This window comes from Ovis canadensis, chromosome 17 (genome assembly GCF_042477335.2).
Source record: "Ovis canadensis isolate MfBH-ARS-UI-01 breed Bighorn chromosome 17, ARS-UI_OviCan_v2, whole genome shotgun sequence".
Classification (NCBI taxonomy): Eukaryota; Metazoa; Chordata; class Mammalia; order Artiodactyla; family Bovidae; genus Ovis; species Ovis canadensis.
This window is the reverse complement of record NC_091261.1, coordinates 20,572,848-20,595,582: the sequence shown is the minus strand read 5'-3', so window position 1 is coordinate 20,595,582 and position 22,735 is coordinate 20,572,848. Positions and strand designations below refer to the sequence as shown.

Genomic DNA, 22,735 nt, shown 5'->3' with positions numbered 1-22,735 from the left:
AATATTTGCTTTTCTCTTTCTGACTTACTTCACTCTGTGTGTTAGTCTTTAGAACATGGAAGCAACCTGAATGTCCATCAGCAGAAGAATGGATAACAGAGGATGTGGTGTATGTATGCAGTGGAATATTACTCAGCCGTGCGAGGGAACGAAGCTGTGCCATTTGCAGAGACATGTACATGTTTAATCTGATCATGTTAACCCCATACTGAAAACCTTCAGTGACATGTAGGATTTGTTTATGTTGTTAAGTCACTTTTAGTTCTGTCTGACTCTTTGGGACCCTATGGACTGCAGCATGCCAGGCCTCTTCGTCCCTCACTGTCTCCCGGAGTTTGCCCAAATTCATGTTCATTGAATCACTGATGCTATCCAACTATCTTATCCTCTGCTGCCCTCTTCTTCTTTTGCTTTCAATCTTTCTCAGCATCAGAATCTTTTTCCAGTGAGTCAGCTCTTCAAACCAGGTGGCCAAAGTATTGGAGCTTCAGCTTCAGCATCAGTCCTTCCAATGAATATTCAGGATTGATCTCCTTTAGGATTGACTGGTTTGATCTCCTTGCAGTCCAAGGGACTCTCAGGAGTCTTCTCTAGCACCACAGTTCCAAAGCATCAGTTCTTAGGTGCTCAGCCTTCTTTATGGTCCGACTCTCACATCCATCCATGACTACTGGAAAGACCATAGCTTTCCCTATATGGACCTTTGTTGGCAAAGTGATGTCTTTGCTTTTTAGTACTCTCGTCTAGGTTTGTCACAGCTTTCCCTCCAAGGCACAGGTGTCTTCTAATTTCATGGCTACAGTCACCATCTGCAGTGATTTTGGGTACATAAAGCCTCAGCATGACCCAGGAGGCCCTGTGTGGTGGGACCTCATCTTTCCATGGAGTTGCTCTGCAGCTGGTCTGTGGGACCCGTGACGAGACTGCTCCCAGCTCCTCCAGAGAGTGCTCTGTCCTTGCTGTGTGCCTTCTCAGCCTAGGGAACGCCATGGCCCTCTTGCTTCTATTTGTACATGGCTCGTTTATCCTTAAAGCTTCAGATTAAACCCTCCAGGGTTAGGACAGGCTTTCCTTTCTTATGGGGCTTCCCTGGTGGCTCAGATGGTAAAGAATTTGCCTGAAATGCAGGAGACCTGGATTTGATCCCTGGGTCAGGAAGATCTCCTGGAGAAGGAAATACCAACCCACTCCCAGTATTCTTGCCTGAGAATCCCAGTGGACAGAGGAGCCTGCTGGACTATAGTCCATGGGGTTGCAAAGAGTTGGACACAACTGAGCAACTAACATTTTCACTTTCTTCACTTCCTTTCTTACTCCCAGATCACCCTAAAAATCCTGACGTTGCCCAAAGAGATTGGCAGGTTCACTGATAAGTCTCCTAGACCACAATGATTTAGCATAGTTCTGTTTGGGCACATATCTCCTGATGTCCTTCTTACTTCCTCTTTTCCTCCTAGGGAGCTGGCTTTGCTCATTTACACTCAGCTGACTCCCTTGCAACATTCTTTGTGTGTGCTAAGTCGCTTCAGTTGTGTCCGACTCTTTGCAACCCTGTGGACTGTAGCCTGCCAGGCTCCTTTGCCCGTGGGATTCTCCGGGCAAGAATTCTGGAGTGGGTTGCCGTGCCCTCCTCCATGGGATCTCTCTGACCCCGGGATGGAACCCTCATCTCTTAACATCTCTAGCATTGGCAGACAAGTTCTTTACCACTAGCGCCCCCTGGGAAGCCCAGCATTCTGTGTTATTGCAGTTAATTGATTATTTATGATTTATCTTCTGCTTTCTCTGCTAGACAGTGTGCTGAGCCCAGAACCTAGCACGTGGTAAGATATTTAATAATTCCTGACCTCCTGGGACAAGACAAAGCATAATAGCTCATCATGTGGTGGTTGTTGGAAGAAGTGAGTGGTTGTAAACCCTGTCTTTGTATCCCATGACAGACTTTGCCGTTTTTGGCCTGGAGTCTAATTTTCTCTGCTGGTTTTGTCATTCCTGGATTAGAAAATCTGTTAGCTTTCTTTTATGTATTTGATGTAGCTCCTCCCTGTCCATTTTATATTTATTTCTTTTAATGATATAGTAAGTGTTTGAATCCATATACTTTTGGGAGAGGTCTTTAGATATTTTTTCTGCTTTGCAAGAATGGAGCATTCATGTAGACCTGAGACCCCCGTGTGTAAATATTGTTTTATCACTTAACCAATGTAAAGAAAAACACGCCTGCCATCTGAAGTTTTCCCTCACAATTTTAATTAACTCCCCTGAGCCCAGTGTGGGTTACTAAGAATAAGGGCCAGAATCCCCACGTCCCAGTCGAGGCACTTCTTAAAACAGCCTGGTTTTCTGGGCATCTTGCCTCGATTCTTGCTGCAGAAGGATGCTGTGCATAGCAGAGCGAGAGGAGGTGGGCTCTTGGTTGTGAGCTCTGTAGTGCCAGGGTGGTGGCAACCCTGGGCCGTTGCTGAAATGTTTAGGGTAGACCAGTCAAGAGTCATGTTGCTGTTCAGGAGTGCACTTGGGGGTTGAGAATTGATTTTTAATTTTTAGGATTTTTTTTTGACATGGTCCATATTTAAAGTCCTTTAAATTTGTTACATATATGTGTGTATGTGTGTGTATATATATCTGGGGGGCTGTGTGGCATCTGGGATCTTAGTTTCCTGACCAGAGATTGAACCCCCACCTTTTGTATTGGAAGGTGAAGTCTTAATCTCTGGACCACTAGAGACATCTACAAGTTGCTTTTTTCCACAAAACTCATAGCCTGGAGAAAGTGGTTGAGGAGGCAGACCCATCAATTGTAGAGACTTGGTAGTGAAGTTGAAGCAGATAACTGCTCAGGCTTTGTAGCCATCATGTGGGGAGAAAGCCTAACACCTGTGGGTGTGAATTTTGGGAACACAGTGTATTTGCCTTGGGTGGTATGGTGCTTTTGGAGTATTGCATGCTTTAAGTACTTTATAAAAATTGTAGTGGTTATTGAGTTACATTTGATTCTTGCCACTTGCTTTACTTGTAAAAGATTACCCAACACTTGAAAATGAGGTGAAATACTGTTCCAGGAGTGAAAACTTCAAAAAAATATTGTATATTCAGTATTAAATGGGAATGGATATTTACTTTCCATTTCAACCATCTATTTTCATTTCCAGTTGTCTGTGGTTTGGAGTATTCTACCTTTTCATCCCTTTCCCAAAAGTTTATTTTTAATACTTTTTTATCAAACATACAAAATCTGTTTCATTGGAGAAACCACCAAAGTTTAAGAGGAATTATTAATAGCTTTTCTACCTAACACTCCTTCCCAGCATGAAGAGTTTTCAGGCAGATTGTCTGAATATCCAAATAATCTGAACTAAGAAAGATCAGCCTTTGGCTCTGAGGACCAACCCAAGGCCCTGAGAAAACACCGAGGAAACCACCCCCCCCGCCCCCCACCCCAAATGGTTGACAGTGCTGGGACGGGATGAAAAATGACTTTCTGGTTTCATTCGGCCCATGCCTGGGTAACAGTAAACGCGTGCCAAGTCACTTCAGTCGTGTCCAACTCTGTGACCCCATGGGCTATAGCCCACCAGGCTTTTCTGTCCGTGGGATTTCCCAGGCAAGAGTACTGGAGTGGGTTGCCATTTCTTCCTCCAGGGGGTCTTCCCCACCCAAGGGTTGGACCTGCGTATGACTCCTGCACTGGCAGACGGATTCTTCACCACGAGAGCCACCGGGGCAGCCAAGCGACGTGTGTATCTTTGTAAATAAAAATGCAATCCTCACTCCCCTCCCACATGCACTGGATAGCTACTTTCAAAGAGGAGGAGAGAGGAAGAAAATTAAGTGTTGGTGAAGATACGGAGAAATTGGAACCCTGTGCAGGGTTAGTAGGAATGCACAATATTAAAAAGAATTTAAAATAAAATTACCATTTGACCCCCCCCCCCGCCCCCGCCTTGTGATACAAAAAGGTTTCTCCCTAATTACAGAACACACCTGTACTCCAAATGTGTGTCTCTAAGCAATTCTCTAATTCTCTGTGGAGAGCAAGTGTCCTAAGATTAAACTCAGCTTTGGCACTGAGTGGAGTTCAGGAAGACCCCACGGATCAAGGCCTCAAGGCTGCCCCCTGCCACTTCAGATGACAGTCACCAGTCCAGATTGCCATCTGTGCTTTCGGCTGTAAATCAGATGTTCACATGACCCTGTCCTTGAGTTTGAGAATTTGTTAGAATGGCTCACAGAACTCAGGAAAATAGCTTATGACTGTTGTTGATTTCTCTCTGTGTGTGTGTTCAGTCATGTCTGTCTGTCTGTGACCCCTCAGACTGTTGCCCACCAGGCTCCTCTGTCTGTGGGATTTCCCAGGCAAGAATACTGGAGTGGATTACTATTTCCTCCTCCAGGGGATCTTCCCAGTTTACAGTAAAGGATATTTTAATGAGAATAGATGAAAAACCCATAGAGAGATAATACGGGGCAAAGTATGGAGGAAAGGACTTGGAGCTTCCGTTTCTGCTGTTGGGGTACTCTCCCTTCAGTGTCTCCATGGGCTCACCACCCTGCAAAGTCTCTTGAACCCCAGGGATTCTCACGCAGGCTTCATTATGTAGGAATGATTGATTGAATCACTGGCTGTTGGCGTTGGAAGTCTCCCCCCGGTCCCTCCCCACTCTTGGGAGGTGTATGGATGAGATGCAGCTGAAAATTCGAATCCTCTAATCACGTGGTTGGTTCCCCAGGCAACCAGCCCACATCCTGAGGCTTTCCAGGAGCCTCAGCTCATCAGTATACAAAATGACACATCATTTTAAAGACTCCAAGTTTGTCCTTCCTGCTTAGCTCCCTTTCTCTATTCTTCCCTTCCTTCCGCACCGTGTGTCATGTGGGATCTTAGTTCCCCAACCTGGGATCGAACCAGTGCCCCTGGCTTCAGAACTTCAGGGTAGTCCCTCTAAGAGTTTTTGCAGCTGTGTGCTGGAAAATGGGGTCAGAAATTAAACATACATTTATTATATCACATCCTACAACTCTACTTCTGAGTATATACCCCAAGTAATTGAAAGCAGGACCTAGTGGCAGCACTGTTTACAGTAACCAGGTGGAAACAAGCCATGCATTCATTGACGGGCGCATGGATAGAAAAATGTGGTATAGTCATACAGTGGAGTGATACTCAGCCTTGAAAGGAGAGGAAATTCTGACACACGCTACAGCATGGATGAAAATGGAGGATACTTTACCAAGCAAGGCACAAAAAGACAAATTCTGTATGAGTCCGCTTGTAAGAGTCGCCTAGAGTAATCAGGTTCCTTGAGGCAACAGGTAGAAGGGTGGTTGTCAGGAGCTGGGAGGGAGGGGAGTGGGGACTTGTTTAATGGGTACAGAATTTTAGTTTTACAAGATGAAGAGTTCTGGAGTCCGGACTCAGTACTGCTGAACCATGTCGTTAAAAATAGTGTAGATGGAAATTTTATGTTCTGTGTATTTTATCTCGGTTGAAAATTTAAAAGAAACAATGACCACAATGAAACATTAGAAAGTGGAAACGGAGGTTTGTTTTTTTTTAGCAGTCAAGGAATAACCTGATCTGTTCCTGGTGTCTTGCAGGCCTGGTGTTTCCTTGACCATGCAGGCGTTTTCGGAAGAAGAGAGGAGGCAGTGGTTGGAAGTTCTGGGTGGAAAAGAAGCTGTAAGATATAACCAGTGGTTGAGTTTTATTTCAAATCCTTTAGAATTGACTTCTGTTCATTTGCATGTTATTTTTGCTTTATAGTATACGAAAAAAAGTTCCCTGCTGAAGCTGGTGTCTGAATTCCTCTTGGAAGCATTTGGTAGTCGAGAAATTTGGTTTGAGATAGCAGCGGCACACTCGAGACTGGCATATCGTTATTTTTTATTTTTCTTGACTTTGTCGCTCAGGTTCGCTTTGCTTGAGGAAGTCATCTAAATTCTCAATTTCTTCTTCCCTACCTGTGAAAGTACTTTGGGTGATGAACACTATAAATGCTTGCAATTCATTTTGATCCCAGTGGAGATGAAACGATAAATATGAGGCTGTGCAGGCAATATTACAAGTGACTGCTGTACTTATTTGCTTGATTTAACAATTTCTGGTTTAGCCTAATGAGCCACAGTGTGCGGTGTTAGGTAGCCTTAGCGAATGGGCCTCTGTGTTCAGATTGGTTTGAGGAATAAGTTAAAGGCAGTGATAGCAATCCAGAGGCATGGGACTTCAGTCAGTCTGCCATTTTACTCAACCACTACCTTCCTCTCAGAGGACTGGTGGCATCTGGGAGTTGAGAACTGGGCAGGTCATGTATTGAACGGGGGACTTAGCAAGGATAATTATAGAAAACACCAGAGGACTGATTTAATCAACTCTACTTAAAGTATTATGACTCATAACCAGCTGCCCATGCAGGTACCAGGTATCTGGCAAGCATTTGGCGTTTCAGCAGGATTTAAAAAGATAGAGCCCAGTGGAAGAGGGGTCATATGTAATAAAAAGAGGTGTCAAAATAGAGCTTGTGAGATGGGCAGAAGATAATGTTATCTGATGGCAGTGGGCCGTCCCTGAGAATATAAGAAGTAGGGCAAAGAGGATGGGCAGCAGTACATGAAGCAGTCTTGACATGGTGTTTGAAACATGGAAGCCCAAATTACATCCTTTAAAAATAGATCCTGTATAAGAAAATGTATCATCCTTGGAGGAAAAAAGCAGTGATCAGATTTGTGTATCGTTTTTTTATACTTGATTTACATTTAGCTTCTGTGATTTTAGTTCTGTTTATTCTTAATGTGTCCTTGAAATTTTTAGCTAGGAGTCAAGAGTACTTTCAACATTGGTAGCCGCTGAGATTCAAAACGGTTTGTCCTAATCCTCTCTAGTAAAGACACTGACCTAGACTTGTCCCCCCAGAGATTCAAGAAATGCTTTGGAAAGTGAGTTTGCCTATTTGCATAGCAAAATGGTCAGATGGCTAAGTCATGAGGAAATAAGTCTATTGCCAAAGGCAGTGTAACCTTGGCACACACATCCTCTCCTTTAGAGTAAAAAAGCCAGGTAATTAATTTGAGATATACAGATAAAGGCAAGCCTGCATAAGAAAATAAATATTCAGCTATGTATTTAGGTAAGGGCGCTGAAGGCATTTCATCATTTTCTCCAGGTGACGTATGTGCCTTGAAGATAATGGGGCAGCATTAGAATTCTCAGAGGCAGCCTGGGATCATCACCTTGATATTTCAGATGTGGTTATTGAGATTATGGCAGGAGTCATGTCTTTAAGTAAACAGCAGAGTTTAGCGATGGTGAATAAATGAGCTTCATCTTCCTAATTAGAATGCAGCAATTTGTTTGAGCATTACAAATTTACGTGAGCTTTCAGTCCTGGCCCTTCGTATTATTTTTGCTACTTTGGCAATGCCTTGGTGAGAGGCCAAGGAGACTCAGAGCTCTCCTTTTTGTTACCTGTCTTTGCCTTGGAGCCCATGATAGTGATTAACCAATGTCAGTGTATTTTTTGGACAGTCCCTAGGTGTGCCTTCTACAATAGAATCATTTTTATGGATGTGCTGAAAATACTGTTTCCCCTTTTTCTCTTTTACTAGCTGTTCCCTAGTTTTAATAGAGCCATCATCCCAAGACCAGAAGGAAGTAAGTGCTAATGTATAAAAATGACTGTTGTCTCCCTTTCTCATGAGTTACTCTGTTTTTATTACTGATGTCAAACTGTTGCTGGGTGCTTGCTCTCTGTACTCTGTCAGTGTTAGTCCGCTAAGTGGTAGGTGTCTTATCCACTGAGGACCTCTTCCGACTTTTCTTCACTGCTGAAACTCTCCTTGATCTTTCCCATCTCTGAGCCTTTTTCTTTCTCGTCTTCCTCTACAAAAACCAAAATACTCTATCAGTAACTTTGGTATTTGTTTTTATAGCCATAAACGAATACACAAGAGTTTCAGGCATGCATCTGTAAGCTTCCTAAGTTATAAACTCCAGTGGGTATAAACACCAGTTCCTTGACTCCCAGCCCCTCTCACCTCCACACGTGGTATCCTTTATCCTTCCAGTCCCTCAGGCATGGGCTGTACAAATAGTTCAGCATTACACCTTAGAAAATAAACAGCAACCAAATGTGCTCAGATATTCTAGGACAGTGATCTTCCCTTGCCTTGTATGTACTAGAGGAAAAGGAAATAATCTCTGACTGTTGTACTCTTGATTTTAACTGAGATAAGAGGAAGATGTGATGAAATTTGCTGGATTCTTTATGAATCTACTTTTCACATCATTGGAAGAATGAAGCCACATTTGTCAGATGTCCACAGTTTGGAGACATTGTTAAATGAGCCACGATTTCACAGTGATTATGGTGTGTGTATCACTTCACCTGGCTCTGGAAATTCACCAGGTGCCTTGCAAGGTTGTCAGCCACGGAGGCCCCTGCTTGACTTCCCTCCCTCGTCTTTCTCTTCTATTGTCCTTTCTCCTCCTCCTTTCCCTTATCCCCCCTTTCTCTCCTCTCTTCTTTCCTTTTCTTGTTTTTACCTGAGAAATGAAAACAACATTTTGGAAAAGTAGTTTTGCTAAGCAGAAAGAAACGCATTTTATATAAATGTTGTGAATAGTAGATCCGTAAAAAAGTACACCACTGCCCATTTTTCCTCATTAAAATGCTCTCTAAGCTTAGCTTTAAACCTGCAAAGTTTTTGTTCATAAATTATTCCATGCTATCCCTTCTGAGAACCAAGGGTTAATATTCCTGCTTCTGAGTTCTAAATACAGAATAAAGCATTCACTTTCCCTGAGTGCATTTTTGAAACAAGAATTGTCTTTTATTAGGGTCCTCAAATATATCAGCCTAATCAATGGCAAAGTATTCATATTAGAAAAAATATACAATTGTATTTACAAAATAATCTTTTTTTGCTCCATGAATCATCTTTTAAATTCATTATGTAAATAATAAAATATTAAACATTTAGAGCATGGTATAAAATGTGAAAAAAGTTTCTAGCTAATCATTCAAATACTACTTTTAAGAGTGTCTACAGATTTTTTCCTGCTAGGTTAAAAAAGAGTTTTGTGTTATTTCCCCAGCTTGTCAAGTAATTTAAGAACTTCGACTCATGTCCATAATTAAAAAACAAACCCGAGTTGTTGGAATTTGGGCAAAACATTAACTATTTCTAGACAGCTTCCTCTGAAGATTAATTGTAATCACTTTCTTTTTCACTATTTAAAACATTATTTTTGTTAACAGCTAGTTTAAATTATAAATTTATTTATATATTGGTAATGTTAGTCATATATTGGTAACGTTAGTTGTGTCCAACTCTTTGCGACCCCATGGACTGTAGCTTGCCAGGCTTCACTGTCCATGGGGATTCTCCAGGCAAGAATACTGGAGTGGGTTCCCATGCCCTTCTCCAGGACATCTTCCCACCCCAGGGATCGAACCCAGGTCTCCTTTCTGTAGGCGGATTCTTGACTGTCTGAGCCACCAAAGAAGTATCTGTTGTTAATGAAGGTCCTGACACTACAAATGCTCCTCTTCTATGAAATTCTGATTTATGTTATTTAAACAGGGAGTGCATGGCCTTTAGTTTTCTTTTTTTGAAGAGGAAAATAAAAAGTATATTGGACCTAAATAATTTTGTCTTATTTTTGTCAGCAAGAAAAATGTGAGTATTTGCACCTTTAATATTTTACAACTGTATTTCTTTTAGGTGCACAGTTGGATAAGATGGGATTCACAATTCTTAGAAAATGCATCCATGCAGTTGAAACACGAGGTAATGTGATTGAATCATTTTATTCATGAGAGGCTATAGGTATGTAAAATCTTAAGGTTGTTTTAAATGCTTTTTGCTTGGTTAAGTAGAATGAAATATTTTAATGCAAAACGCACCTTCTAGGCAGGATAGGGAAGGAGGGTGGCGGGGGTTCCTTTTTATTTACATGTTTCTTCCTTGTGTCGAAACCTGGTCAGTAGAAGAATCAGCAGTGCTGGACTTGGACAGTCAGTCTTAATCACTTCTTGTTTACACGCTAGTAAGGTATTTCCATCTTCACTTGTCTTGTTAGCTTCCAGTTTAAAAATCAGCATCATTGAGATATCTTTTATGTATGGTAAAATTCACTGATTTTAGCTGTAAATTGATAACTTTTGATGAATGTGTTATAGTTGCGTAGCTACCACCACTGACATAGAAGATTTCTATCTCCCCCCAGATTCCTTTGTGCCCCTTCTCAGCCTGCACACCATCCTTGGCCCTTGGCAACTACTGAACTGCTTTTTATCACTTTCGTTCTTTTCATTTTTTTAAAGAGCTTTTTATATGAATGGAGTTGTGCAGTGTATACTCTTTTGAGTCTGGCCTCTCTTGTTCAGCATAATGCTTTTGAGATTCATCTTTTGGGTGTAGTCTTGTGTGCTCTAAGTTGCTTCAGTCATGTCCGACTCTTTGCGACCCTGTGGACTGTGGCCAGCCATGCTCCTCTGTCCATAGGATTCTCCAGGCAAGAATAATGGCGTGGGTTGCCATTTCCTTCTCCAGGGGATCTTCCCAACCCAGGAGCTGCACCCGCACCTCTTGCATCTCCTGCACTGGCCCGCAGGCTCTCCACCACCAGCAACACCTGGGCGTACACTTAGTGCTTTTGTTTTATTGCTAGGCAGTGTTTCATTTTATGGATATGCTGCACTTTGCTTATTCATCCACCTGTTGGTAATTTTTGAATTGTTTCCACTTTAAACTTCAGGAAAGATAATCCCTCCCCATTTTGGTTCCCTGACTTAAAAATTCAAGGGTCTTTTCTTTCTAGTCCTTAAGGAGAAACAGGGCCTTGGAGCTTTGCAGCCATTGTGGCGGACTTTGGGGAAGCTAAATACAATAAATTTGCAAAACAGGCTGTTTCTGGGGGCTGGATTTCTCTTTGTTTAGAGTCTAGTGAAGTATGGATAAGTTGAATATTTAATTCCCTCTCATATATTGTTTATCCCAGTCCTACTCTGAATGACTTAGTGGAATGAAGCATTGCACTCACGTTTTCTGTCAAAACAAGGTCTTTGTTATAAAGCCAGGACTGCCACCTGTGAAATGAGAGTGTTGGCTAACAGATGAATACGAGCTGTTTTATGATTTGGGGATTTGCCCATTGATAATAAAAACCCAAGCCACAGAAAGCTTTTCTTCCATTTTCCCTTACAGTGGCAATTCAAGCGGTGACACATTTTCATTCATTTCAACCTGCAGTGAGGTTGAGCTGACAAATTTCTTCTTTTTCCTAATGCTTCAAAAATTTCCAAAATGGGGATACTGTGATTTTTCATATCTCTCACTTCATCATTCATGTTTTCTTTTTTTTCCTGAGCTTCTTAAGAGCCTTTATGGTATCACTTACATGGCTATTCTTTTTTTTTTTAGTAAATACAATTCTTTCCACAAAAGATATAATTTATATCTACTTGTCTGTGCCTGGGCAGATAAAAATCTGTCTAGAATGCTTTCTGATCAGTTTGTAGTTTTTCGGAGTGTCATGTTCGTTGGCCTCCCAGGTGGCGCTGTGGTAAAGAAAGTGACTGTTAGTGCAGAAGAGGCAGAAGTCCTGGGATAGATCCCTGGGTGGGGAAGGCCCCTGGAGGGGGGCGTGTCCGTCCACTCCAGTACTCTTGCCTGGAGAATCCCATGGACAGAAGAGCCTGGCGGGCTGCAGTCCATAGGGTCGCACAGAGTTAGATACCACTGAAGCGACTTTGCATGCGTGCACATGTTCGTTGAATGGAATATGTATAATAGAATCTGCATGTATTGAATGTATTTTATTATAAACATGTACTTTTTTTATAGAAGAATGAGTCTATATCTTTCAAGTTAGATTTTTCCCATTTATGATGAAAAACAAAAATGCATAGAATATTCTTTTCCAATCTTTTGTCCCTCAAGGTCTTTCATTACTAAAGCTTTTTGTTTTTCATAGACTAATAGGCTAAAAATAGAGTTAAAAGGACCAACTGTCAGATCATGTTACTCAGTATGATGAAGAACCTTGTGGAATCTCTGAGGATTTTATCCTAAATTTGGAAGTTCCCTCAGGGAATATTGCTCTGAATGATCTCCCCTAAATCAGCTATCACGGCTATTGATTTTTTTTTTTTTTGCTACCAATGTTGTTACATCACTTTTTTTCACCAGTCAAGATAAAGCTAGTTTATATTCCTGTAACAGGAAGCTGGAAATTCTGTGCGGGTTAAGACAACAAGACTTATTTCTCACTCAGGTAGTTGGTAGGAGGGCTTTGCCCATCACTGCTACCTGGCTTCCAGGTTCCTGGTTGCCTTGCCTGGAGGACTTTGGGCTATCAAGTGAATATTCTGGCTTTGACGTGAGTTTCATTTGCTCACAGCTGATTGGTCAGAAATGACCACATGGCCTCACTCAACCCCAAAGAGCCTACATAGCACACCCCTACCAGGAGCCTGGAAAGCAGGCAGAGAGCCAGGAGTATCTGGTGGTGGCATTAATGCCCACTGTGCGAACTTTGTGGATCTACGTGCCCACAGTCCAGAGGCATTTAATGAGATCAGTATGAGGAATTATTTCTGTCCACATTTTTCAGCATTTTAAACAAAGACTATCATTTTCTCTGAAAACTACTGTTTCATATGTTTTGGTTAAAGCAGTTAGTGTACCTTGTACCTAACATATCTTTTAAAAATGACACCTGGCATTTTTATCAACTTTTGAAAGTCACTCGGTTGTGTCTGATTCTTTGCAATCCCAGAGACTGTGGCCCTCTAGGCTCCTCTGTCCATGGGATTCTCCAGGCAAGAATACAGGAGTGGGTAGCCATTCTCTTCTCCTGGGGGATCCTCCTGACCCAAATATTGAGCTCAGGTCTACTGTGTTATGAAAGGTTCTTTACTATCTGAGCCACAGGGAAGTGGCATCAACTTTGTGTTGATTTAAATATGTACAAAGCATCAGACAAATGCCTAAAACTTACTGTAGTCCTCAGCCCCCTAAGAAAAGGGAACACTTTTACTGATGCATCTTCAACATGCAGTGGTGTAGGTAACATATGTACTATGTGACGCATACGTAGTATACTATATATTGTCCGGGATGGGACTGTTAGCATTTAGCATTTACTGTCCTTTTGGCATCTGACAAACCCCGTTTCACTGTAATATCAGCATCAGTTAACAGATCCTACTCTTCGTTTCTGTAGAGTTGTTCATGAAGCTGAGGCACATGAGAGAGTCAGGTCAACGGATCTTCCATCCGTTTACTGAGTATTTGTTAATGATCTGGTGCCCGCTCTTAATGGATCCAGGTCATCTGACCACCACTGGGAGCATATTGCTTATGTTGTCCAAGTTGAAGGACTTCCTGAAGCATCTGTTCTCAAACACTGCTGTGCCGTGGAATCACCTGAGATCTTTAAATAATGCTGCTGCCTAGCTCTCACCCCCCAGTCAGTCTGATTTCATTGCTGTTGGGTGTGAACTAGGAAGCTGGCGTTTTCAATGTTTCCCTAGTGATGCTAATATGTAGTAAAATTTAGGAGTCTTAATGGAAGAGTTTCTTATTACTGGAGCAACGGGATACACAGTTGTTATCTTTATAGTGTCCTGCTACATGGGGGACTTTCAATTTCTTTTTTAAAATAACCCAACCTAAACCCAGAAAAACAACAGAAAACTTCCAAAGAAAATAGCTCCATGTTTGTTTCCTTCCCTCAGTAACAAGTGATTTTGTCGTAGTTAAGCTGTGGTTCTCATGTGAAGCCAGTATTTATGGAGCATTCATGGGGTGACTGTAGCCTTGCTCTAGGCTTTTGGGATTCATATTAAAGGTTGGTTACATGTAATGCTCAATCCATGAATGGTAGACAAAGCATAGATTTTTGTAAGTAATTCAAGTATTTCAGGTACTAAAATAAAACTGTTGCAAGATTGTGTGGATGAAGAGAATTTGAATAGACAGATAGATTGCTGAGTGTGTGTCTCTGTGTGTATGTTCAGTTGCTAAATCATGTTTGACTCTTACGATCCCATGGACTGCAGCATGCCAGGCTTTCCTGTCCTTCATTATCTCCTGGAGTTTACTCAAATTGATGTCCAACCAGTTTTGATGCTATAAACCATCTCATCCTCTGCCTCCCTCTTTTGCCTTCAGTTTTTCCCAGCATCAGGGTCTTTTCCAGTGATTCAGCTCTTTGCATCAGGTAGCCAAAGTATTGGAACTTTAGCATCAGTCCTTCCAGTGAATATTCAGGATTGAGTTCCTTTAGGATTGACTGGTTTGATCGCCTTGCAGTCCAAGGGACCCTCAAGAGCTTTTTCCAGCATCACAATTTGAAAGCATCAGTTCTTTGGTGCTCAGCTTTCTTAATAGCCCAACTCTCACATCCATATGTGACTACTGGAAAAGCCATAGCTTTGGCTGTATGGACCTTTGTTGGCCAAGTGATGTCTCTGCTTTTTGATATACTGTCAAGGTTTGTCACGGTCTTCCTTCCAAGGAGCAAGCGTCTTTCAGTTTTGTGGCTGCAGGCACTGTCCACAGTGACTTTGGAGCCCAGGAATGTAAAATCTGTCACTGTTCCTACTTTTTTTCCCTTCTGTTTACCATGAAGTGATGGGACTAGATGTCATGATCTTAATTTTTTGATTGTTGAGTTTTCATCTTAAATGAAGTCTGTGTTTTGGAACAGCCTTCTTTGGATTTAAAGGAGTGGAAAAGTATGTTTTAGCATTTAGAGAGACCTCACCAAAGATGTGGAGACAGAAAATAGCCAAATGGGAAGGGAGGATGAAGAAGCAGAATAAAAGAAATACTCAGGTGTTTGCATTTTATTGAGAAGAACCTGAGTAAGCACTAGAGGGTGGTGGATAGCAGAATAGCAGGCTTAGAGAGGCAAATATAAAAGCTAGTATTAGTGACCACATGTGGGATAGAGGGGCTGAGGAGGCACTTGGGAGGGAGGGGTGAGCTCAGGTTACTCTGGGAAAGAGTTGCTTTCTGTGAGTGATGAGATAGGTTCCAAAGTGGTACAATAAAGAGGCCTTTCAGAAGGTTACAGGTGGGTACAACTTTTTTTTACCCTTTTGGGCTCTTAGTTTCTAAAAGACTCACTAGGAAGTTCACTCATCCTGTCTACTCCCGCCCCGCCTGTGAAGGTCAGAGAGCTAATTTTTCTACGCAGTAGATTTTACTGCTCATTAAGTGGATCTGTTTCCTCTTTCTATCCTTCCCCTGGGTTGTTTTATTTCTTTTTTAAACTTTTTATTTTGCACTGGAGTATAGCCAGTTAACAGTGTTGTGATAGTTTCCAGGTGGATAGCAAAGGGACTCAGCCATACGTATGCATGCCTATCCATTCTCCGCCAAACTCCCTTCCCATTCAACCTTTGGATTGTTTTAATCCTGAGATGTCCATGTTCCTTCATTTGGCACTTCTGTTGCCTGGTATTGTTAATTACATACTTATTTTGTTTCAGAACATGGAGAATAACTTTCTTTTGTAAATAACTTAAGAAACTGCTTCCCATGCCCAGTACCTGTTTTTTTTTTTTTTTTGGAATTGGATGATACCACATTTTTCAGGTGCATGCGCTATAAAATATGTAAAAACAAAGTATAACGCTTGCTGAAAAACTTCTTTAAGTTGCTATTTTTTAAATAGTCATAATTTAAAACTGAATTTGTATGCCACTTTGGTTTATGAAGTTTCTCTTAAAAAATTCTTCCATATGTGGATAATTTGAATATTCACTGTAATTTCTAGAGCATGGCATTAAGACGTCAGTCTAGGCAAGCTGTCAGTTATCAAATTCAGCTTTGTAACAAGCTGTGAATTCATGGGATAGAAGTAGGAAGCCACATCTAAGATATGACAGTCTTTGAATTGTCTCACGTAAAAGTGAATTTCTCTTCCTTTCGAAAGCAAAGTTTTAGGTGTTTGGAAAAATATCCTAAGTTGGCTTGAGGACTTTTCTGCTTCCAGAGCACTTGTAGAGCTGTATGGAGCCTTAGGATGGACCTGGTAGAAGATGATGATGTACAATTTCAGTATTAATCTTTGTGGGAGGGAAGATGCCCGAAGTGAACTTGCAACCTACTTTACCAGGGTTGCATATTAATCTTAAATTGCCAAGGGCCATTTACGTGCAAAATGAAGAAATAAAGGACAGCTGTCCCTGGAAAATTTACAGCAAGTCAACTAGACTTTCTTGCTCACTGTCTCTTTTTTAATCAGAATGGGTGTGAGATGCGTGTGGGTGGAGAGAGAGGACAGTTTTCTGTGGGAGGGAGCTGGAGTCTTGGGGTGTCTGCACAATGCAAATACAGAGCTGAAATACTAACTCCAGGCGAGTCAGGACTGACTTTTCATTTTCGAATTAGTAATCTTAATTGTTTTAAGAACAAGTACGCTTCCAAAGCTATTAGCTTCCAAATGAGTGGTTCTGTAAAATTAATAGGGACAAATGGTTAAACCATCTTGCTCCTGAGTCGGCACGCGAGGCTTTGTGTGTTTGGCTCACGGTTAGATGAGGTCCGTGGGCATTTTCTCGTGAGCCTGTCTTGGCACTTGGAGACCAGGGGCTCAGAAGTCAACCCTGATTAGGATCTCTTTCTCCACTTTTCTCTTTAGCTCTGCAGCCCTCTAAGTGAGCTTGTTAACCTGTCTCAATTTTATCATGAGTATGACAGGCTGACAGGAGCCACTCCCTCGTAGTGCGGTTGTGAAAATTAGCAATGGAGATTCTTGGGATATTGGCATACAATGAGCGCTTAGTAAATGTGAGCTGCTTAGAAATAAATCTGTTAATTGACTCCAGTCATCACTAAGTGGTCCCATCATTGATGCAAGGCTCTGGGCACACTAAGGAACTTTGTGTTTTTTTGATGGTAATTTATATAGGGAAAGAAATCACCTGAGTTCAGCTTGCCATGTAATGCTGTGTGACTTTTGTAACAAGCAGCAAAATTAACTGGCTTCACTTTCAACCTCTGTCTCTCAGTGCCTTGTAATGGACACTTGAGCAGTTAGATGGCTCGAATGCAAGGAAGAGACCTTGCATATGGAAAAAGAAGAAGATGGCTTTAGATTATCTCAGCTTTCCAAAAAAGAAAGACAAGAGAGACTGTTCAGGGTAGCCGAACATTGTTATTCAGTTGCTAAGTCATGTCCTACTTGTTTGCAACACCATGGACTGTAGCCCACCAGGCTCCTCTGTCCATGATACTCTCCAGGCAAGAATACTGGAGTGGATTGGCATTTCCTTCTCCAGGGACCTTCCTGACCCAGGAATTGAACCCATGTCTCCTGCATTGGCGGATTTTTTTTTTTTTTTCACTGCTGAGACACCAGGGAAGCCCATACATGAGAATAAACCCACAGAAATATGGATATAAAACTGTGGTGATTTTTGACTTATCCCTGATGGCACAGCTGCTCTGAGGTGGTGAGGCAGGTGGCAGCAGAGAGACACCACTAGACCTTTTGCAATAATATTCTGATCTCTGTAGAGGACTGATTAAAAAAAAAAAGAGCCTTCCTGGAACTTGCCCAGTGGCCCAGTGGTTAAGACTCCGAGCTCACATGCAGGGGGCGCAGGTTCAGTCCCTAGTGGGGGAACTAAGATCCTGCATGCTGCATGGCACAGCCTAAAAAAAAACAAGTGTCTTGAAAATAGCAACTGCCAACTTTTGCTTTAAATCTGAGTCTCTTTTTTAATTTATGTAAGTAAAAATTTGTAGCTGCTTAAACTTGAGCTACATGAGTGCTGAGTTTGAAAAGAAAATGACTCTTACTTAGCAGCCCATCCATTCTGGCTTGCTCTAGTACTTATCCACTCCTGAGTGTGCACGAGTTAGATGGACTTTACTCAGCACTTTTTGGCTATTTCTTAAAAGGAAGGTATCGGGTGGGGGGGGGGTGGTTAGACAGATGGTAGAGATATGGTTCCTGTTCTTAATTATCACCTTTAGTTTAAGGCAGTGAAGGCTCTGAGATTTTATCTAACTTTCATGTGAACAGGTTCCCCTGTAGAGTTTCATGGATGCTGGTAGAAAACTCAAGACTCCTGGATCAGGGATCAAGGACAGTTCATTACTCTCAGTAGGCAGTGTTCTACATTTTGTGTTGGCTTCCCGAGCCCCAGTTGCCAAGGGCATGGCAAAGAGGGTGAGACATACCTGCACACGGTACATTGTGCGTTGTGTTGTAGGAGACTAACTCTGAACTTGAGAAACGCGACTGTTTTGAAATGACTGGCATGTGTGCCTGCTGTTTGCTCTAGATGGACACAAGCTCTTATTTTCCAAGGCTGCAAGCAAACCTGTTCTGTGTGTCAGAGGAAGGTGCGGGCACAGTTGGTGTTCGTGCACCCTGGGGTGCTGGCGGAGGTGAGTGGGTGGGGATGGCTTGAGAAGAGGCTCTGTAAGCAGTGGAGGCCAGCGTGTGGCAGATCCTGGGTGCTGGGCTGCGTATTTGCCTCAGTTGTGCAAACACTGTTGACACAGTGACAGATTGGAGCAGAAGGGGCCGACAGAGGATGAGGTGGCTGGATGGCATGACTGACTTGACGGACGTGAGTTTGAGTAAGCTCCGGGAGTTGGTGATGGACAGGGAGGCCTGGTGTGCTGCAGTCCATGGGGTCGCAAAGAGTCGAGCACGACTGAGTGACTGAACTGAACTGAGAGTTGATGGTGGGGAGGGGCACAGAAGCAAAGGTGGCTGGTTGGATTTTAGAAATAATCCAGGTAAGAGGTGATGCAGGTTTAAACTTTCCATTGGCAAAGGGAACGAGACAATGGATTGGAAGAGGGACTCAAGAGAAAAATAGGATCTGGTGACCTTTTGGATGTGTTCAGTTCAGTTGCTCAGTCATGTCTGACTCTGTGACCCCATGGACTGCAGCATGCCAGGCTTCCAGGTCCATCACCAACTCCCGGAGCTAGCTCAAACTCAATGTCCATCAGGTTGGTAATGCATCCAACCATCTCATCCTCTGTTGTCCCCTTCTCCTCCTGCATTCAATCTTTCCCAGCATCAAGGTCTGTTCCAGTGAGTCAGTTCTTCACATCAGGTGGCCAGAGTATTGGAGCTTCAACTTCAGCATCAGTCCTTCCAATGAATATTCAGGACTGGGAGGTAACAAAAGTGAAAAGTAAAACAGAAAAACAAAAACTTGACTCTGAGTTTTCCACCCTGGTAGATGAAGATGTCTTTAGCCAAGACAGAGAATGCAAGAGAAGCAGTAACTTTTGAGGGAATATGAATTGGTTTGGGGCATCCCAAATTCAAGGTACCTGTGACATTTCCATCAGAAATGGGTTGAAGGCATCCAGACAGCTGCTGGGCATCCATTTTCAGTGAGGCAAAGCTTGGAGAGTCAGAAAGTCATTCAGGCAGATGATGAGGTAAGAAGAAAATGGGGCAAAGGGCAGGCTCTTTGGGGATCTTTGTATTTAGAGAATGAGAAGAAGCAGGATGAAGGAGACATTCAACAAAGGGGTAGGAAGAGAGTCGAGAGAGTGAGATGTGAAGTAAGCCACAAGGGGAGTTATTTTATTTTTTATTGGAGCATAGTTGCTTTATAATATTGGCTAGTTTCTGCTGTGAAAGTGAAGTCACTCAGTCGTGTCTGACTCTTTGCAACCCCATGGACTGCAGCCTACCGGGCTTCTCCGTCCGTGGGATTTTCCAGGCAAGAGTATTGGAGTGGGTTGCCATTTCCTTCTCCAAGTTTCTGCTGTACAGGAAAGTGAATCAGCTCTACAGTAGACATATAATCCCCTCTTTTTAAAATTTCCTTCCCAGTTAGGTCATCACGTAGCACTGAGTAGAGGTCCCTGTGGTATGCAGCAGGTTCTCATCGGTTTTCTATTTTATAGATAGTATCAATAGTGTGTGTGTATCTTTCCCAGTCTCCCAGTTCATCCCATCCCCTCTTCCCCCTTGGCATCCATACGTTTGTTCTCTATGTCTGTATCTATTTCTGCTTTGGAAATAAGGTCATCTATACCAGTTTTTTGTTTTTTTTTTTTTCAGATTCCACGTATATGTGTTAATGTACAGTATTTGGTTTTGTCACAAGGGGATGTTTGAAAGAGGAGGAAGTCAACAATGTCAGGGGTTCTAGATAGCTCAGGTGCGAGAAGGACCAAGAAACAACCTGTGGAAGTCAAGAAGTTACGAAACCAGAGACGAATGAGGTTGTACTCCTTATGTGTTGTTCTCACAAATCCCCCATAAGACAGTGTATTTCTCCATTTTACATGATCAGCGGAAGTGCAGAGCCATCGTTTGACTTGTATAACCCTCAGAGCTAGGAAACTACAACTTAAATCCAAGACCAACTTTTTTTTTTTAAGAGCTGCTGCTGTTAGCCACAGTGAACATGAGGAGATTGGGGATTCCCTAGGCGGATCTTCTGAAGTTGTTGGAGGTGAATGAAAAAAGTAGAAGACAGATTTTTTAAATATTTTATTTTATTGGCGTATAGTTGATTTATAATGCTGTGTTAGCTTCGTGTATACAGCAGAGTGATTCAGCTGTACATCTACATGTATCCATTCCTTTTTAGATTTTTTTTTTCAAATAGGTGATCACAGAATATTGAGTAGAGTTCTCATGCTGTACGGGAGGTTGCTGTTGTTCTTTAGTTGCTAAGTTGTGTCCAACTCTTTGTGACCCCTTGGACTGTAGCCTACCAGGCTCCTCTGTTCATAGAATTTTCCAGGCCAGAATGCTGGGGTGGGTTGCCATTTCCTTCTCCAGAGGATCTATCTGACCCAAGGATCGAACCCCTGTCTCCTGCACTGGCAGGTGGGTTTGTTACCACTGAGGCGCTAGGGAAGCTAATTGCAGTAGGTCCTTATTGATTATCTATCTTACATATAGTAGTATGTGTGTGTTCATTCCAACCTCCTGATTTATCCCTCTGCCTTTGGTAACCGTAAGTTTGTGTTTGATATCTGTCAGTTTGTTTCTCTTTTGTAAATATGTTCATTTGTATCTTTAAAAAAAAATTGGATATCATCTATGAGTGATATCATGATACTTGTTTTTGTGTGATTCGCTTAGTGTGATAAACTCTAGGTCCATCCATTCTGCAGCAGATGGCATTCTCATCCTTTGTATGGCTGAGTAATATTCCGTTGTATATCTGCACCGTATTTTCTTTATCCATTCCCCTGGAGTCCGTAAAAGCTGATGGACTTTTAGGTTGCTTCTGCGTCTTGGCTATTGGAAACAGTGCTGCAGTGAGCGCTGGGGTGCATGTATCCTTTCAGATTGTGGTTTCTCTGGATGTATGCTCAGGAGTGAGATTGCTGGATCACATAGTAGTTATAGTTTCAGCTTTTTAAGAAACCTCCAGCGTGGATGCAGCAATTTACATTCCCCCTCACAGTGTACAAGGGCTTCCTTTTCTCCACACCTTCTCCAGCATTTATTGTTTGTAGACTTTTTGATGATGGCTATTCTGACTGGTATGAGATAACATCTCATCACAGTTTTGATTTGCCTTTCTCCCTGGTGGCTCAGTGGTAAAGAATCCACCTGCATGGCAGGAGACGCAGGAGACCTGGGTTTGATCCCTGAGTTGGGAAGATTCCTTGGAGAAGGGTATGGCACCTCGCTCTGGTATCCTTGCCTGGAGAGTCCCGTGGACAGAGGAGCCTGGTGGGATACAGTCCAAGGGGTTGCAGAAGAGTTGGACGTGACTTAGTGAGTAAACAACAGCAACAGCTAGTGATGTTGAGCGTCTTTTCACAAGACAAATTTTTAAGGAACAGAGGGAGTTTGAAACTAGACAGTAGGAAAGGGAAGTGGGGAGACAAGATTTGAGTATCTCTCTATGAAGTGCTCATCTCGATTTGGGATAAGGCATTCTGAAGTTACACCTGCCCTCTTTCCAGATCAGCTGCATCATGGACCCCTGCGGTACATCGTCAGCCCAAGAAAGATATGTCCCTTTTGCTGAGACTCTCTGCAGTGCCTCAGAAAGTCTCTTAGTGGCAGACTTCGTGTCGGTGTAGAAGCTGCATCTGACAATGTTTAAAATGCTAATGAACAGCAGTTTACATTTGCTAAGTATTTCATGTATGCTGCTACACTACTTCACCCAACCCCTATAGAACTCAGTCGGTAGTTGACCAGATATGTCGTCTTTCTTAGGCTCAGGTGCATAGCTCAGGAGACACGTTGAAAGCAGCAGAGCTAGAATTCAGATCTCGGTCTCTGATCTGATCCTGCTCTGGGATTCTTAGAAATGCTGTGTGGTGTAAAGTAAAGTGAGGGGAAGAGTTGGGTGACGGGGCATCTTAATGGTGGTAGGTATGCTGAATTCTGCCACAAGGTCCAGAGACTGTGCGATGCTTCTTTTCCCAAGGTTCACACTGTGAGGAGAGACGGAAGGTGCCTTGAATGAGTTGAAGCTAGATCTCTTAGATCTGGGACAGCTGGACACCTGACCTCTGGGCAGTGCGTGTGACCCTGAGCAGGTTTCCTGGCCCTACCCTGTGGCTTGTGTTCTCTTTATTCCCTGATGAGTGATCAGGCCTGTGCCCCCTGCAGGAGAAGCACGTGCTGTGTGCTAAGTTGCTTTAGCCCGCTCTGTGCAACGCCATAGACTGTAGCCCACCAGGCTTCTCTGTCCATGGGATTCTCCAGGCAAGAACACTGGAGTGGGTTGCCATGCCCTCTTCTAGGGGAACTTCCCAA

The 22,735-nt window shown here is 42.6% G+C and overlaps 1 protein-coding gene across 2 annotated transcripts in view; it reads left to right on the top strand.

Annotated features, from left to right (window-relative positions):
* The window catches only part of ARHGAP10 (Rho GTPase activating protein 10), a 373,246-nt gene that overhangs the window by 193,269 nt on the left and 157,242 nt on the right, over window positions 1–22,735 (top strand). For both annotated transcript variants that reach the window (XM_069556745.1, XM_069556746.1), the window contains 3 exons: window positions 5,599–5,680; window positions 7,603–7,648; window positions 9,721–9,786. In XM_069556745.1, the coding sequence (XP_069412846.1) occupies window positions 5,599–5,680; window positions 7,603–7,648; window positions 9,721–9,786 (194 nt within the window). The remainder of the gene's footprint in view (window positions 1–5,598; window positions 5,681–7,602; window positions 7,649–9,720; window positions 9,787–22,735) is intronic.